The sequence below is a fragment of the Gorilla gorilla genome, chromosome 17, assembly GCF_029281585.2.
Source record: "Gorilla gorilla gorilla isolate KB3781 chromosome 17, NHGRI_mGorGor1-v2.1_pri, whole genome shotgun sequence".
Classification (NCBI taxonomy): domain Eukaryota; kingdom Metazoa; phylum Chordata; class Mammalia; order Primates; family Hominidae; genus Gorilla; species Gorilla gorilla.
In genome coordinates, this window is record NC_073241.2 from 65,472,454 (window position 1) to 65,491,276 (window position 18,823).

At 43.4% G+C, this 18,823-nt stretch overlaps 1 protein-coding gene and 1 pseudogene across 1 annotated transcript in view; both read left to right on the forward strand.

The window, feature by feature from the left end:
• MOCOS (molybdenum cofactor sulfurase) overlaps nucleotides 1–18,823 on the forward strand; it is a 75,175-nt gene that overhangs the window by 55,952 nt on the left and 400 nt on the right. The window contains exons 11-14 of the mRNA XM_004059341.5: nucleotides 1,572–1,696; nucleotides 7,419–7,524; nucleotides 10,487–10,625; nucleotides 17,238–17,342. Coding sequence (XP_004059389.1) covers nucleotides 1,572–1,696; nucleotides 7,419–7,524; nucleotides 10,487–10,625; nucleotides 17,238–17,342 — 475 coding nt within the window. The remainder of the gene's footprint in view (nucleotides 1–1,571; nucleotides 1,697–7,418; nucleotides 7,525–10,486; nucleotides 10,626–17,237; nucleotides 17,343–18,823) is intronic.
• Nucleotides 15,287–15,402, forward strand: LOC115931514 (uncharacterized; annotated as a pseudogene).

The following is an 18,823-nucleotide window of genomic DNA, read 5'->3' on the forward strand; positions in this document are numbered from 1 at the left end:
GGGAAAAGACCTGATTTGCATGTTGAGAAGACCAGCTGGTGCCTGTGGAGTGGTTGGAAGGGGGAAGGGGTGCAAGCAGGAAGGCCACATAAGTACCTGTGTTAGCAACACAGGTGAGACAAGATGGAGGCTTGGACCAGGGTCAGAGAGAAAGTCAGGAAGCTGCAGGTATGTATTCTGGAAATAGAATAACCTGAACTAGCTGATGATTGGATAAGGAGGCTGAGGGTGAGGGGGGTTATCAAGACATCTCTCAGGTTTCTAAAGCCTAGCTTTCAGGTGATAACTCATAGATTATATACCCATATTATGGGTTATTATCTAATCTGGTTTGCTGATGATAAATCATCTACTGAATTCTAGGAAATGTAAAGTGGGGTTGAAGTAATAGCATTGCTATTTTGTTTATTGATTGTACATGTTTCTAAATCTTTTTATTGAATAAATCAAATGTCTGCATCCCTTGTTATCTAATCTTATCTGTACCTGAATACATGTGGAATAGCAAATTTTCCAATCTTGGGAAATTTATCCTATCTTAAGCCCCAACCAATTCCCCTTTCACCCCCGCCGATATACTAAAACAGTTAACTATATAACACTTCACTAAAGATTTATGTATAATAAAAAACTTTCAAAGTGCTGATTGCCTACCAGTTCACAATGCACTCATTAGTGGGTAGGTCTGTGCTCAGTAGATGGTGATACTGCATGGTATCGAACCATATTGCACGTCTTTGTGCCCTGCCCTGAACGTATGCTATCATGCAAGGCAGGAAATGGTATGTTAAATGCTAAAGCTACATCCAAGTTGGACCCCAGTCATTAGTGCTCTGGGCGATAGGCAGAGGATCACTCTGGGAGTGTGAAGGGCTATACCCCCAGGAAAGCACAAAGGTGATGATGTGATGATTGTGCTTGACATAGTGGAGCATCCTAGGCACCGGTCCCCGCCTTGGAGGCTAAAGAGTGAAGCACACTCTACATCTTCTTACCAGTACTTGCACCAATGTCACCAACTTACACATTCATTTAGCACATTTTCACTCAGAACAATACATTTTGGATAAACAAAATTCTAGAGGATTCTTGAGTTTTCAAACACCAGATTGGTAAATGCAGTACTTATATCTGTAACTCACAGGCACAGTGTTCATTTTACAAACCAAACACGTCAGTCCATGTGAGAGAAGATATTTCAATCAGGCCCATAGTGAAAAAATAGGACACATTTCTGGATTCAAGGGCTTCTGAAAGCAACATATCACTCTGTAAGTTCTCAAATTCTAAGCTTTGTGGTTCTCTGTGTCAATAATTAATGGTAAAAAGGTCTTTCCAGGAGAAATGTTGAAGCTTTTTATTTGGTCTGAAAGCTTCACATAAGCCCCAGATGGCAGGTCTTCCTGCCTTGGAAATCTCCTTGCAGCATCTGTCACTTCAGGCTGCCTTCAGGGCTCATGCAGTGTTTTGTTTTGTTTTATTTTATTTTATAATCAAACTTTTTGCAATTCAGATTATTATTTAAATAAATACTATGTAACAGTTCACTCTTTCTCTCTCTCTTTTGCCAGAGTAAGTACTTATGATTGTGGAGAAAAAATTTCAAGCTGGTTGTCAACATTTTTTGGCCGTCCTTGTCATTTGATCAAACAAAGTTCAAACTCTCAAAGGAATGCAAAGAAGAAACATGGAAAAGGTATTACATTTTGAATTGGTTCGCAGAGAACAGGAACCCTGGCTTACCCTTGCACACATCAAAACAGCCCATGAACTGCACTTACGGGTGACTTGCTCATGTATGGAAAGCAGGGGTCATCAGCCTTTAGCAGAAACCTACTGCAGTAGCCCCAGGTCAGCAGGAGAAATGGGCTCCAGGATCCTCCTAAGGAGTCTGAGGAGGGCATAAAGCCAGCTGTCCAGCCTCTGCCCAAACATTCAGCCTTAGTCCTGCATGTTCAAAAGCATAATTAATCCAATTGTATTAAATAAAAACCCTAATAGCTTGCTATGTCCTCAGATTGGATCTGGAAGCAAGGAAACCTGGCTTGCTAGTTTTTAGCTCTATCACCAATCAATGGTGTGACCTTGGTAAATCCTTGAACCCCATGGTGCCTCAACTTCTATAGACCTCAGCTCCTCAGACTTTCAAAAGTTTCCACAATTTTTCCCACCTTAAGCCATTGTTAGGATGAAGTGAGGCAGTAGAGATGAAAGTGCTTTGAAAGTTAACAGTCCCAGGTGTGCAGAAAAGATCATTTTCATGTGTCTGCTCAAATGTCACCTCCTTAGGGAAGCCTGGCTGACTACCCTCTTCAGAACAGCACCCTGTATCTGAATCTGCAGCAACGTAGCAACCTTCTCTGTCTCATTTTTCTCAGTGGCACTTTTTTTTCACATTCTTCTTGCTATATATTTTGCTCATTTATTTTGTTCTGTTTTCCTTTTAGTAGATGTAAGCAATCTCTATGAGGATAGGGATTGTTGTTTGTTTTCTTCAGTGCTGTCTCCCCATGCTTAAAATAGCACCTGGCACATAGTTGCTCCATACATGGCTAGACGAATGAATGAATGATTACCAGTTTGTTCAGATATTACCTGGCCTAGTGATCAGTTCCCAGAGGAACTAGTTTGTAATCCAAATAGCATTTAGAGTTTGGGCGTGGTAGCTCACACCTGTAATCCCAGCACTTTGGGAGGCTGAGGAGGGAGGATTGGTTAAGCCCAGGAGTTCAAGACCAGCCTGGGCAACATGGCAAGACTCTATATCTGCAAAATAAGATACAAAAATTATGAAACCATATCTCTTCAAAAAATACAAAAATAAGCCAAGTGTGCTGGTGCATGCCTATAGTCCCAGCTACTTGGGAGGCTGAGGTGGGAGGATCACTTGAGCCTGGGAGGTGGAGGTTGCAGTGAGTTGAGATCACACCACTGTACTCCAGCCTGGGTGACAAAGTTAGACTCAAAAAAAATTTAAAAAATTGCTAGGTGTGGTGGCATGCACCTGTAGTCCCAGCTGCTTGGGAGACTGAGATGGGAGGATCTTTTGAACCCAGGAGTTTGAGGCTGCAGTGAGTTATCATCACACCACTGCACTCCAGCCTAGCCGACAGCAATATTTTATGTTTCATGTTTCTAAAACATAAATAAACCAAATAACATTTGACCATATATGGACTGAAAACTGGGTCTAAGGTCCTGCATAGTTTAACCTACAAATCCCTGAAAGTGTATGCTATAGAGAGGAGTCAAAGGATGTAATGTACTTAGAGTTTTTAAAGTTCTGATGATTTTCACACCATAAGCTGTTAAGAATTTGAGTTGCTGTGTGATAGAAAAGGGGAATAGATTTATACTCATTTTATTGAAGTTAGATGGTGGTGGTTGGGGTATGGATAAGCTTAGAGACATGATTAAAGGGGAGAGAGAAATAGGCATTTCCAGGGGTAGAGGCATGAAAGGAGTAGGATTTGTCAGGACCTGTGTACCACCCTTGTAAATTATCTGGAGAAGTGAGCAGCAGTGAAATCTCTAAGTGCCAATTATTCATAGCACCCATTGCCTACCTGGGGTTTGCTGGGTTTTCAGGAGGCTGGCTGAGATAATTAAGCCTTAGTCCTGGTCCTTTGGAGTCTTGGTTGGTGAGATCAATTGCCAGCAGATAGCAATGCTGCAACGTAAGAGATGTAATAAAGGTCTATGCAAAGGGCAGAATCCTCTACACCTGGAATGAGTCACAGAGGGCTTCAGGGAGGAGGTGAGTTTGGAGCTGCATCTTAAAAGGAGAGTAGGAGGCTGGGCGCAGTGGCTCACGCCTGTAGTCCCAGGACTTTGGGAGGCCGAGGCGGGCGGATCACGAGGTCAGGAGTTCAAGACCAGCCTGGCCAACATGGTGAAACCCCACCTCTACTAAAAATACAAAAATTAGCTGGGCATGGTGGCACATGCCTGTAATCCCAGCTACTTGGGAGGCTGAGGCAGAAGAATCGCTTGAACCCAGGAGGCAGAGGTTGCAGTGAGCCAAGACCGCGCCACTGCACTCCAGCCTGGTGATAGAGCAAGACTCTGTCTCAAAAAAAAAAAAAAGGAGAGTAGGAATTTTTCAGGCAGTCACAGGCAGGATGGTTACCGGGGAGCAGCATGGCAGGGCTTGGCATTCATGGGCTCAGAGAAGGGTTTAGAGGGTCAGATGTGAGCAGGGGAGTGACGGGGGATAGATGGGGAGAAGGGTTGAGTGTGCCACTGAGGAGTCAGTAGTACTTTACCTGTGGCTGCGGAACTCACTGGAGGATTCTAAGCCGAGAAGCTTCGTAACACTGCTTATGTTAGAAGGTCAGCCCTGACTTGGCGAGGGGGCTGCATCGAGTGGGAAACTCAGGCAGTAAAGGCACAGGTGGGAGGCAGCTGGGACTGTCCTGGTGGGAGATGGGGCCTTGGTGGAACAAAGGTGGTAGGTGCAGAGGAAAGAAGAAAGCCTGTCTTCCTGCTCCCTGCACGATGCAGAATCAGGGAGTGCCAGCTTGTGACTGCTTACACTTAGAGGACATTGCTTAGGGTCCCATGTTCTCTGGCAATCTAAGCCATTGGTCTTGAAACAGTTTTTTTGAGTTGGTATACCTTAGAAGGATTTTTTAAAACTATATTCCTCACTCATATTAAAATTTTTACGTTGTCATCTAAATTTTAAAAATAGTTTAAGCAGCTACAAAGGATGTGATTTCCGGTATATTGTAAACATTGTCATTTTAAATTTAAACTTGTACATTGTTCTTTTCAACAAAGCCAGTAGAATCTCAATACTGCAGCATTTTTTTAAACCACAACAATTTGAATCTCGTGAGTATTCATTACAAAATACATTATCTCTGTGTGTGTGTGTGTGTGTGTCTGTGTATAGAGAGAGAGAGAGTGAGAGGGAGAGAGAGAGAACAAACTGTCCTTTAATAGTCAGTTTTATTTCTTTCCTTTTCATATATATATGTGTGTGTGTATATATATATATATATATAAAGACAGTTCGTTCATATATATATATGTGTGTGTGTATATATATATACACACACACATATATATATATGAACGAACTGTCTTTCAATGGTCAGTCTTTTATTTCTTTCCTTTTCCTTCTGCAACTTGTATTTCCTTTCCATGTCCTCAACAGAATTTTATCTTAGTGTTATATATTCTGTGCTTGGAAATCTTTCATTGACTACTACCCTATCATACTTCTGTGAAATTAAAATGTGTATATAAATTGACATGGATAAACATTTTTTAAAGTTTACTGTGATTGTAAGAGTTTAAGTGCTAGGAAATTTCTTCTGCATTGAGTTCTTATTTTTTATTTTTTATTTTTAATAGAGATGGGGTTTCGCCTTGTTGCCCAGGCTGGTCTCCAACTTTTGAGTTCAAGCAGTCCTCCCACCTTGGCCTCCCAAAGTGCTGGGACTACAGGCATGAGCCTTTGCACCCAGCCCATAATTTTTAGTCGTACACAGTTGATCAAAGCAACATAAGTATATTATAAATTTTGAAAAATAATTATTAAACATAAGAACAAAATTAGCGAAAATGAGCCTCTTAATGAGGTGGCTGGGCACCCTGCCACTGGTTCCTATTCCCATGAATGACTGTCACTCATGGCCAGAATAGCTGGTGCTCAGCCTCGGGTCTCTTCTGAGAAGCTTAAATAAAGGGCTAGGGAAAGGAGTTTCGTTAGTGCAGTGTCACTCAAACCTTTCTTCTGAAGTATGTGACCGAAGCACTGGGCTCTAAGATTGAAATGCCTTTCATCATCTGTCTCTTGACAACTTAATTAGGTCCTGCAGTTTTGTGGACAGCAAATAATTGGAATCCATCTGACCTACAGGAGGATCATTTGCCCAAGCTTTAGAGACTTTTATTTTCTCAGCTCGGACTCCAGGGTTTTGAATGGGGCTTTTGTCTTCCACTCTGGAGATTGTTGGTCCCTGAGGGAGTGTGCTTTAGGAGACCTTGGCCTTTCCTCTGTGAAAGAGGAAGGGTCTTTGTGGACAGGGCTGGGATTGCACCTCCCTTCTCTGGCAGAGCCATTTTAGCAAAGAGGATATATGCAAGTGGCAGATCTGGAGGGCAATTCTCTCAAAAGTATCCATTTGCGTCTACTCTGGGGTCCACACACCTGATTTGGAAACAGCTCAGTAGGTCCTGGTCCAGGCAAACCTTTTCATCAATATCTTGGATAATGATAGTGATGCCGGGCCTGCCAAAGGGAGATGGGAACCGGGTGATAGGGTGCCAGCTATTCTGAATACACTTAATATTTTCTTTCAATAGTTTCGTTCCCCTTTTAGTAGTTTTTTTTTTTTTTTTTTTTAAGACAGAGTTTTGCAGTTTCACTCTTATTGCGCAGGCTGGAGTGCAATAGTGTGATCTTGGCTCACTGCAACGTTCATCTCCTGAGTTCAAGAGATCCTCCTGCCTCAGCCTCCTGAGTAGCTAAGATTAAAGGCATGTGGCACCGCACCCAGTTAATTTTGTATTTTTACTACAGATGGGGTTTCTCCATGTTGGTCAGGCTGGTCTCGAACTCCCGATCTCAGGTGATCCTCCTGCCTCGGCCTCCCAAAGTGCTGGGATTCCAGGAGTGAGCCATCGCGCCTAGCCCTCCCTTTTAGTAGTTTTTAAATATCTACTATCTATTTCTAAACTCAATATCTGGCACTTGCCCAAGGGCAAACAGCTTTTCCCTGATTAGATTCAGAAGCTCTCCCTGGGCCTTTTGCCCTCACCAGGGCTCTCTGCCTTGCTCCGTCCTATCCAGGGGAAGGACGCGCCTGCTGTCATCCCTCCACCTTGAAGTCTTGCCTCCAAGTCTAATTTGCTGGAACAATTTCATCTCAGCATTTTTCATTTTATTTTTTTTATTTTCTAAATTTTTTTGAGACAGAGTGTTGCTGTGTCACCCAGGCTAGAGTGCAGTGGTGTGATCTCGGCTCACTGCAACCTCCGCCTCACGGGTTCAAGTGATTCTCCTGCCTCAGCCTCCCGGGTAGCAGGGATTACAGGTGTGTACCACCACACCTGGCTAATTTTTGTATTTTTAGTAGAGACAGGGTTTCACCATATTGGTCAGGCTGGTGTCAAACTCCTGGGTTCATGTAACCCTCCCACCTCAGCCTCCCAAAGTGCTGAGCCACTGTGCCCAGCCTTTGTTATTTTCACCAGGTTATTTTAAACAGAGTATTCTAGGATCTCCTTTTCCCTCTTTATTGAGAGATATGCACCACGCTTAGGACATTTTTATTATTGCCAGGACGTCACTTTTTTTCCCTTGTAGAAATAGTCTCTACCTTTTAAAAAAATACAAGTCTATGGAAACATGATTCACTGGCATTCTGAGAAAGCAACTCTTCTTTTAAATGCTCCATCATTTTCAGATCAACTTCCTGGTACAATGGCCACCCTTTCTCTGGTGAATGAGGCACAGTATCTGCTGATCAACACATCCAGTATTTTGGAACTTCACCGGCAACTAAACACCAGGTAAGACCTCATACCTCGGGACTAGCAGACAAGCATAACCATTTGCCACTGGGAGCAGGGCCTGGCGCCTGCCTGGAGAGGAGAGATCTGAGAGTCATGAAGTTCAGCCCTGCTTCATGTACAGATGAGAAACTGAGGCCCTGAGAAGTAAGCAGGCCCTTTCATCCAGCTTCCGTTCATCTTTATAGAGGGTTATCTTTTATCTTACAAAGATCCTTTTTGATATTCTCAAGATGGTTAATGGAGAACCCCTAGCTCTCACTTTTTAATCATTCAATTTCTTAATGTTTGTTTTAATTGAATTGCCACCAACTTGACTAACTTTTATTGCCCACCCTCCCACTATCCCCTGTCCCCGAGGATCTCTGCCCTACTTCACACAGTCATTTTAAAGGCTAAAGAAGAGTGGTTATGAAAGCTTTTAAAGTTGTAACTGCAGGCACACTTTATTTGAAAGATGCGCCGCAGATGGAATTAGCACCCCTCCCTGCCCACTCCCACCCAGTGCTCTCCCAAGGACCCTAACAGCATTGGGAGGTCAGCTCCAGAAAGGGTCATGGTTGGGCCAACCCTCTCGTTGTTCTTTAGAGCAAACTGAAGTCTCGAGGTAGCCAGGCAATGAGGAAAAATCACCCAGCTCTCATGCCACAGGGTGACTGGGACGGGCTCCTCATTCCTGGTCCACAGGCCAGAGATGAGTGTTGTTAGTGGCTTACCCCTAACAGCACTGTGAACTGGGGGTCCTGTGACTGTCATGCACCACGTGGTCAAGTACACACACATACATATTTGCAAAGACATACAAATACAGTTTAATAAAGCTGACTAAGCCACGTCGTCCGCCTCTGCAGGGATGGGCTATTTGTAGTCACTTTTGTTTCTATCCATTGTTGAAAACATACAACATCATTCTCATACTGTGGCCCAGCTCGCTATCTTTGAGGGCAAAAGTTTGATGCAGCCGCATGTTCTCTGGGTATTCACTGAGTTCTCCTGGCACTGAGGGACCCTTCTCCTCAGGCATCCAGAGTCCTGGAAAAAGTGGGTATGCAGTTTTGTGGGGTTCTTGGTGTGGAAAGATAGGAGGTGGGGAGAGGCTTGCTGTAACCCCAGTTCCTACCAGGAGGGGCCACGTTCCCCACCATCTGGTTTATAGCAGGGAGGACCCGCTGGGCAGCTGATCCAAGAGCAGGGCTAGGGTCCCCTGCTAGGTATTTCTCTGTGCTTTATTTGCAAATTTGAGGGACTCTATCATGCACATGTTAACCATGATAGCTTTTGGACATAAAACATGCCCTTTTACGAAGCCCAAAGTGAGGGTTTATAACCCAGAGAGTTGATCCAGAATCAAAGGATTTCAGGATTGGAAAAGTGCTAATCCTCTTGTTGCAGATGAGGAAACTGTGGTCCTCATAGGTTGTGGGAGTTGCCCTTAGTAAGTGGCAAAACCAGACTCAGGTATCCCGGTCTCTGGCTTTTCATACGTTGTTTGCCATTCAAAGGAGATTGGGACTCCTCCTTCCCAGCCCCATAGTCTTTCAACCCTGTCTCTGGGGCATACTCTAACCATGCCTGAGGATTTATCTCACACCAACTTAAGCAATTAAAAATTTATTGAAGCACAAAAAAGTGCAAAAGTCATCAGTACACAGTTAAATAAAGTTTTACAGATGTATACGCCTATGCTCCATCATTTTCAGATCAATCTCCTGGTACAACAGCCACCCTTTCTCTGGTGAATGAGGCAAAGTATCTGCTGATAAACACGTTAAGTGTTTTGGGACTTCACCAGCAACTACCACTACCTAGATCAAGCTAAGAATGTACTCCAGAAACCTCCCTTGTATCCCATCCCAGTCAACCTCACTGAAGGTCACCACTATTCTGACTTCTTTCACCATAGCTAGTTTCACCCATTCTTCAACTTAATGTGGTGGGATCATACAGGATGTGTTCTTTTGTCAGAGAAGTTTTAAGATGTATTTTCAGTGCATTCTTCTGGGTGGGGGTGGGGGGTGCAGAGGGCCATTTTTTTTGGAACCTCATGGCAATAAATAAAAATTACAAAAATAAACAAGAGTTACAAAAATAGGCTAGGCATGGTGGCTCACACCTGTAATCCCAGCACTTTGAGAGGCTGAGGTGGGAGGATCACTTGAGCCCAGGAGTTCAAACCCAGCCTGGGCAATATAGTGAGACCCCATCTCTAAAAAAAGTAAAAATAAGTTAGCTGGGCATGGTGGCACATGCTTGTAGTCCCACCTACTTGGGAGGCTGAGGCAGGAGAATTACTTGAGCCTGGGATCCTGGTCAAGGCTGCAATGAGCTGAGATTGTGCCACTGCACTCCAGTCTCGGTGACAGAGCAAGACCTTGTCTCAAAAAAAAAAAAAAAAAAAAAAGGGAATTAGAAAAATAGCAGATGTTACACTGCAAGTAGAATGGAAATTAGGAAATACCATCTTCTTTATTTATAATGTTTTAATACCCGAAAAAAAAAGAGTGAGATCTCAACACCTGTTAAAAGAAGGGGGGGAAAAAGGGAATGAGATCTCAGTGCTTCTTAGGTCTTTGATCATTTTGACAGGTTTTTAAATGCCTTATGCCGCCCCACGTTATAGAACTGGTATGTTCTCAGAAGTTCCTTTTTCACTGGAGTTCTGTTCTTCTGATTTCCAAAGTCCTTCATCTCTTCAGCTAAGATCTGCTCGCCCTTTGCCTGGCTCTTGTGGGCCTCTCACTGGAGATGGGACCGTATCCCAGGGGAGGCCCTGATGCCTGTTTAGCAGATGGGTGTCTCTTGGCCTTGCACTCATGGTAAAAGTCTGTTTTGATTATCCAGGGCACAGGCCACAGTAGAGCTGATGAAGTTAGGTGTTATGTGGCAGGCATGATGAATTATTATAGTGGTACAATTATCTGCCATCCTCCCCCCATTTACTCTTTTTGGTTGCTTTAAACAGTGATGAGAATGGAAAGGATGAATTATTCTCAGTGAAGGATCTCAGCTTACGTTTTCGTGCCAATATTATTATCAATGGAAAAAGGGCTTTTGAAGAAGAGAAATGGGATGAGATTTCAATTGGCTCTTTGCGTTTCCAGGTAAGTTTGGGGAAGTTCTATTATCCTTCCTCTAGGGTTGTCAATGAAGATTGACCTCAATCCCAGACCTGGATAGCTGCAGGTGGGACTCCCTCCCTGTTCTTGTCTCTTAACTACAAAATCTTGGTGGGAGGTTGTGTAAGCTCAGCCTTCTAAGACACCCCATGGAATAATCCATCCTTTATTCCCCAAGAGGATGGTAGCAGTCGGTTTCGCACAAGCCACAGAAGGTGCGCCCCATCAGAGGGCTCGGCACTGCCTCTGTGCTGTCGTTATGTCTAGGCTTAAACTCTGGTTTTTTGGAATGCTTGTGTCATGAGACTGTCATCCTCCTGAAACTTGTTGGACTTTGTGGCAGTCTGGAGCTTGTGGAGGGAGGCCCAGAAGCCTGGCGGTGCCTCTGTGCCCATGGCTACCCACTCCTCTACACGCTTCACCTTTTCTGCCTTTGCTGGTGGCTGGGAAGGAGATTGTCAGAGGCAAAGCCACCACGATGTCCTCTCTCCCTGGCTTTGGACTCCCAAAACCTTTGGCTATGGGCTTCAAAGACATGAGAAAGAGGCAAAAGGTCTTAGGCTAAAATCTGTGCTCTTCACATGGTTGACAAGGCCCTACGAGATCCCACGCTGCCACTGTCTCTGAGCTCATCACCCCTTCCCTCTCTGCGTCTGTCACAGTGACCTTCTCTCTGTTCCCTAAACAGCCACCCTTCCTGCCTTAGCCCTTGCCATCCCTTCTGCTTGGCATGTTGTCCAAGGGTCTCAGCTCAGATGTCACCTTCTTGGAAAGGATGCCCCTGACCTGCCACAGGGTCACGTTCTGCTTATTCCTGCAGTGTGTAGGAGGGTGAGACCAAGTCTGTTTTGTTCCCTGCTGTACCTCTATGGCCTTGAACGACACTGGCCCAGAGTCAGTGCTCAATAAGTAATTGTTGAGGGAAGAAATGGACAGGAGAGATAAGAAATATCTAATGCCAGAGAATGTGCTCTGTTCTTTAGTGGGGGCTGAAATTATTTTTATAATACAGGCTGGACATCCTTAATCCAAAAATCTGAAATCTGAAATGCTCTAAAATATAAAACTTTTTGAGCACTGACATGACATTCAAAGGATATGACCACTGGAGCATTTTGGATTTCAGATTTTCGAATTAGGAATGCTCAACTGGTTAAGTGTACCAGAGATATATAATGTAAACATTCCAAAATTTTAAAAAATCTCAAAATGCTTCTGGTTCCAAGCATATTGGATAAGGAATACTCAACCTGTGGTAGTGTAATTAGCCACTGGTATAAACTGACTATAACGAGCTACCTTGTATTCAGGCTCTGCACTCAGAAGGAACACCATTCTAACATCTAGGAAAGCAGTAAACAGTCATTTGAATCTTTATTAAAGAATTTTAGAGATCTGGGGTATAGGAAATAAATTGCATGGCACAATAAAATGTCCCAATGATGTTTTTGATGTTTTTAACTCCCTAGGCTTCCTCTTACCCTGGCAGTGGCTCCCCCTTGACAAGCAATCTATATTATCTCCTACATTCTCTCCCATAAGCCCATCTCGGGCACTAGCCCTCCTGCCGTTTCCCTCATCCCTCCATCCTTACTTACTCTTCCTTATTTTCTATCCCTGTGTCTCTGCCATGTTTTAAAAAAATGCCTACTGTTACACATCCTGCTGGGAACAAAATAGACACTAAATATACATTATCAGATAGGTGGAGAGTGAGAGGGAGGAAGAAAGGAAGAAAAAAAAGGGAAGAGAACTAGAACTAGACTGAGATTACTCTCAGAAACTTACCTGGCAACAGTAGCACCTGTGCCTCTCCAGGTATCTCGAGACATAAATATAAGGAAGACTCTTTAAGGAACCTTTCTTAGATGACTTAGCAGGCTTTGCTTTCTTTAGGTCACCATTCTTAACAGACCACAACTAGTAAAAATCAAAATATGCATGCCCTTTGACTCAATAATTTCACCTGTAGAAATCTATCCCGTAGAAATCTATCCCATAGAAACGCTAATACAAGTATGAAAATAAGCATAAAATTACTTTTACCAGCCTGGGCAGCATAGCAAGACTTCGTCTCTCTACACACACACACACACACACACACACACAAACACACACACGAAAAATTAGCCAGGCACGGTGGTGTGCACCTGTAGTCTCAGCTCGTTGAGGTGGGAGGATTGCTTGAGCCCAGGAGCTCAAGCCTGTAATGAATCAAGATTGCCCCACTGTGCTCTAGCCTGGGTCTCAGAGCAAGATCCTGTCAGTCAATCAGTCAATCAATAATATCTACATGCATTAGTCCGGCGCGAGCATTAAAGAGCATAAGATATGGTTAATACTGCACCTTTCTTTTCTTTTTTTTGAGACAGGGTCTTATTCTGTTGTCCAGGCTAGAGTACAGTGGTGCAATCTTGGCTCATTGCAACCTCTGCCCCTCGGGTTCAAGCAATCCTCCTGCCTCAGCCTCCTGAGTAGCTGTGACTACAGGTGTGCACCACCATACCTGGCTAAATTTTTTATTTTTGGTAGAGATGGGATTTCACCATGTTGGCCAGACTGGTTTCAACCTCCTGGGCTCAAGTGACGTGCTGGCCTCAGCCTCCCAGTGTTGGGATTATAGGCATAGGCCACCATGCTTGGCAATACTGTGCCTTTCAAGAAAGTCAATGCTTGGCTGGGCACAGTGGCTCGTGCCTGAAATCCCAGTGCTTTAGGAGGCCAAGGAAGGAGGATCACTTGAGCTCACGAGTTTGAGACCAGCCTAGGCAAAATAGCAAGACCTCATCTCTAGTGAATATTAAAAAATTAGCTGGGCATGGTGGTACATCCCTGTGGTCTCAGCTACTCAGGAGGCTGAGGTGGGAGGATTGCTTGAGCCTGGGAAATGAAGGCTGCAGTGAGCTATGATGAAGCCACTGCCCTCCAGCCTGGGTGACGGAGCAAGACCCTGTCTCAAAAAAAAGCAAATGCTCAAAAGATGTTTGTTGATGATAATACTCAGTGCCGAAGCAATTACTGTGAAACTAGCACATCTCTTTTGGAAAACAATTTTTTACTGGGTGTTATCAAGTCATAAATATTTTTTATTCCTGTTGACCTTATAATTTCATTTTGGGAGACTGATACTACCAAAAAAATGAAAAGGAAAGACAGTTATGTGAATTAGGCCTTTATTGCAAAATTATTGATCACAGGAAAGCATTAGAAACTATTCACATGGCTTCAAAGGAGAAGAACTAAGTGTTCCAACCCATGGAATGCCAGGCCATCCGTTGTGAAAATTGCAAAATGCAAGGATGAGGTGGCTTTCTATGTCCTGACTGGAAAGATGTCCTTGCATATTGCAGAGTAATTGAAAAAGAAACCCAAATGGGCTCTGAGATCCCAGCGAGTGTGTTTACACAGGTGCACATACACAGTTGTGTGCAGTTACATGCCACAGTCTGGGATGGTCTGGGATGGTTTGGATGTCCTGGGACAATCTGGGATGTCCTGGGACAATCTGGGATGTCCTGGGATGGTCTGCAGCCCGTGAGCAGCACCTGTCTCTGTGGATGGGGAGAGGGGGACCACTGCTGCTGAGTGCTTTCTCTTTTAATTCTTCAAGCTTCTGTATTGTTTGACTTGTTTTTTAATGAATATATATGCTAGTAAACACGTTTTTAAAATACTAGTTGCTAAGAATACCAGAAAGAAGCTTTAAAATGAAGATGTTTTAAGAAAATTGTTTTCTTTGTATTGGTGTTTGGGGCTGGGTGCGGTGGCTCATGCCTATAATCCCAGCACTTTGGGAGACTGAGGTGCTCGGATCACCTGAGGTCAGGAGTTTGACACCAGCCTGACCAACATGCAGAACCCGTCTCTACTTAAAATATGAAAATTAGGTGGGCGTGGTGGCTGGTGCCTGTAATCCCAGTTACTCAGGAGGCTGAGGCAGGAGAATCGCTTGAACACAGGAGATGGAGGTTGCAGAGAGCTGCCTGGGTGACAAGAGTGAAACTCCAGTCTGGGTGATAAGAGTGAAACTTCACCTCACAAAGAAAAAAAAAGGTAAAAGAAAATAGTGTCCGGAAAATGCCACTTTCTTCTGCTAGTTTGAGAAACTGTTCTAAGAGGGCCTTTCATTGAAGTGACAGGATTTTTACAGAAGTTGTTGCCTGTTGGGTGGCTGCTAGAGGCTGGGGCTGGTGTGAGTTGCAGGGCCCTGGCATCCTTTCTGCAGGAGCTGGCCCCAAGCATCAGCTGTTTTCTAGGCAAAGAGGTAAGAGGGTGCAGGAAACTGAGAGCCACACTGGCTCCTCGAGGGCACAGCTTTGTGGCATTACAAAAGCCTCGTTCCACTGCAGGGATCCTCGTGTATAATAGTGATAGTTTCCACTCTCGAGCACGGTCAAGTGCCAGGCCTGGGCTTGAGTCTCTATATCCCTGATATAGTTCTCACCAAATACAGCCAAGAATCTAGACAAGGAAACGATATCTGGAGAGGTCACAGGTTTGCCAAGTCCTTGGTAGAGCTCCTTTCCAGCAAGTTCTGGATGCTTACGTGGCCTGGGAATCTTGACTTCGGTACCACAGGGAGCATATATTTCCACTGATTTAGTACCCAGTGCATAATGTAAGCGTCAACCTGAAAAAAAAATTAGAGCTTTGTACAGTGCCAGTATCAGAGCCAATGAGGTTTATCTGAGGTGTGATTATTGCTAATTGAAAACTTTTCCCAATTAAAAACAAAAACAAAATTTAAAAAACACACCAGAGAAAATGATCTCCTAATGTGACAAATTTATTCAGGAGTAAGCAAAAAGGATTATAAACTAGGATGCATAGCTATGGCAAGCCACAGGTGCACCTGAAGAGGAGAGAGTAAGGGAAAGCTTTTATTGGCAAAAATAAATTCATACAAGCTGCTTGAAAACAGAATTTATTGGTTCCTGGGGCTCACAGCCAGAATTGGCATCAGTTCATTGGTGGAGACGCTGTTACTGGGCAAGTGTTCCTTTAAGAGCATCTTATCTGAACTGCTGCAGTCCTAAAGAATGTCTAGTGATAAACCCGGTCTAGAAATATGTGCATACATGCAAGACATGGATCATGAAAAGCAGGAGATGCACGAAGGACATGGAGGAATTTCTTGTGGGATTATTTTAGAAAGTCCTTGAGACAGTCATTATCTCAGAAATGCAAGCATGAACTCCCTGCCTTCATGCCATCCTGGCTCCAATTTTTTCGGGTCTAATCAGTGATTTCATCCTGGTATCTGCAACTTTCACACCAGTAACAGGGACAGGCCAAGACACATCCAGATTAGGTGAGTGTTTCTAATTTCAGTGCATAATTTGTATTTGCCCATGAGTGAGCTGAAGAGAAAATGGTTATGAGAAAATAGTTTTAAGAAAATCAAGTACCTTTGCACTTTTTACATGTGCGATAAAAGAAGCGTCTCGTTATTGCTGAGCTGCATGCTTTCTTTTTGATGTTTATATTATGGGGGATTTTAAGCTCTACCAGACAGTATGACCTGTGTTAAGAAACTATAACAATGCGTTTTAAGTATTGTGTATGTGTGGCATGTAGGCGTGGGTACGTATGGATATATATATATATATGCATACAGATATGTATATTAAAAATAATTTTGTTTCCTATTTATTACAGTTATAAAAACAATTCCCCATTTTATTTAAAGGTTTTTATAGATTCCTTTTAATACCTGCATGATATAATTTTAATGCCTGAACCATATACATCGTATATATGTAGCATGGTTTACTTAACCATTTCTCTCCACTATATCACGTTAATGATGTTAACAAGTTTTTCCTATTATGAACAATGTGAGGATAAATCTTTGTCCATGACTGTGGTTGGGCTTCTGGTTCCTTTCTTAGGTTGGATTTTTAGATGTGAAGTTGCTGGGTCAGCGGGCATTGACACATGAAAGTTCTCTCTGATGACCTTCTCACAGGGGCCAGCGCTGGCTCTGTGACTTCCTCCTCCTCTTTCTTCTTTCTTGCTCTGTTGCCCAGGCTGCAGTGCAGTGGTGCGTTCTTGGCTTACTGCCACCTCCGCCTCCCGGGTTCAAGTGATTCTTCTTCCTCAGCCTCCTGGGTAGATGGGATTACAGGCATGCATCACCACGCCTGGGTAATTTTTGTATTTTTAGTAGAGACAGGGTTTTGTCATGATGTCCAGGCTGGTCCTGAACTCCTGGCCTCAAGCGAACGGCCCACCTCTGCCTCCCAAAGTGTTGGGATTACAGGTGTGAGCCACCGTGCTGGCTTTCTGCGACTTTTCTCTTTTTCCAATTTGTCTTCCCAGTCACTGAGTGCTTTCCTTCCTCAAATCCATTCTCCAACATTTCCTGAGAACCGTCAAGATCTCAGTCCCTCTTTTCTTTGTCTGCAAAGCCCTTAAGCAGTGGTCTTTTAGCTGACAAACAAATGCAGATGATTCCCCAGCAGAGATGGTGAACAGGTGCCACGTTCTGGCTCTCCATAGTTAGGGGACTGGGCATTTCTGTGTGATTCCTCCCTCTGAGGTGCAAGGCTCTGGTCACTTTTGTGGCAACGCTGTGTTTTCCTTCTCACCTGCCAGGTTTTGGGGCCTTGTCACAGATGCCAGATGATTTGCATCGACCAGCAAACTGGGCAACGAAACCAGCATGTTTTCCAAAAACTTTCTGAGAGTCGTGAAACAAAGGTAAGCGTGATTGCAAAATACGACAGCTGGTTTCCGATCCTGGTGTTATCAATACCAGAACTATGTTCATAATAGTGCAGAGTTATTTTTTTAAATGGGGGATTTGCTGCCCATCCAAAGCTGTTGGGCTACCATTAACCTATCCTTGTTTGTAGTTTCATTTTATTTTTCCTTTCCATCCAAGTTCTCACTTTTTTTTGTTTTACTACATGTGTTTGTATGCTTTCCAATCTTGTTGAAGAGATATGGAGTACAAAAAAAACAAGTAATTCTATTGTCTTGATCATTATTTTCTTTAACACAGAGAGCTCATGAAGAGTAAAGTGCCTTAATGTGAATAGAGTAGCTGCATAGAAAGAGTCAGTACATTTCATTAAACTGGAAATACATTCATTAAGCCTGAAAATTCATTTTCTTGAGGGTTAAAACAACAAAGTGTTGTTATGAATTCCAGATTATAGAAACTGAACTTCCAATGTGTTGATTCTTTAGAAAGATTTATTTTCAGGCTTATACTTTCTGTTAGGACTTTTTGTTTTCAAAGAATTCCAGGAAGCCAAGAAAAGCAGTCAGGCTACATAGAACAATTCTTGAAAATTAACAGAAATAATGCAAACACTGTATCTACTTCCAATAATAAGCTGGCAAGTTAATTCATGGTAAAATGTGCTACATTGTTTCCTGTGTTTCTTCAAAGCCAGGGTTGTTTCACAGTATAGACATTTGATTTATGTAAGTTTTCTTACCAATATGGGATAGAAATGGCCTGCAGAGTAGTGCATTTGACTGTTATAGCAGCATGTCTGTCAATGCAGGCTGTGTTGTCTGGGGTGTGGGGACCTTGAGCCTGCACCATGCAGGTTGCCAGGAGAAGAAAGAAGAAGGCACAAATACAATACTAAGGTCTATGAAAATAGTGTTTCTCAGCATCACTGCAATTTTCATGGGCATGATGAACCTTTTATTTTTAAATTTTGGAATAATTTTAGATTTACAGAACAGTTGCAGTGAGAGTGCAGAGGCTGCACTTTTCACCCACATTTGTACAAATCATGAGGAATTGGCCCAATCCCCTAGCCTGGGGCCTGGAACATGAGGGTGTCCAACAGATGTTATCACAGGAACTAACAGATCGGAGAGCACGTCAAGTCCTCCAAAGGGTCCTAGGGTCCTGAATGGCTCACTTGCATTGATGGTTAACATTGCGCAGACTTACCTACTCTTCATTTTGGACCTTCCATCCTTATTCAGGAGAATTTGACAAAATTAACTTGCATCATTCTTTCTCAAGGAAAATGCAGAGTTCTGCCACTGTCTTCCAAAAAAGGCTTTTACATCAGGCAGCAAACAGGAAATGGGCCTGATGGTGGTCACAAGCTGAGAGAGTAGGAAGAAAGTCCTTCTGCAGGAAGTTCAGGGCATGTGGGACAGAGATGTGCCCAGCAAGAAAAAGGTGTGGGGTGACCACAAGAAAGGGTGCC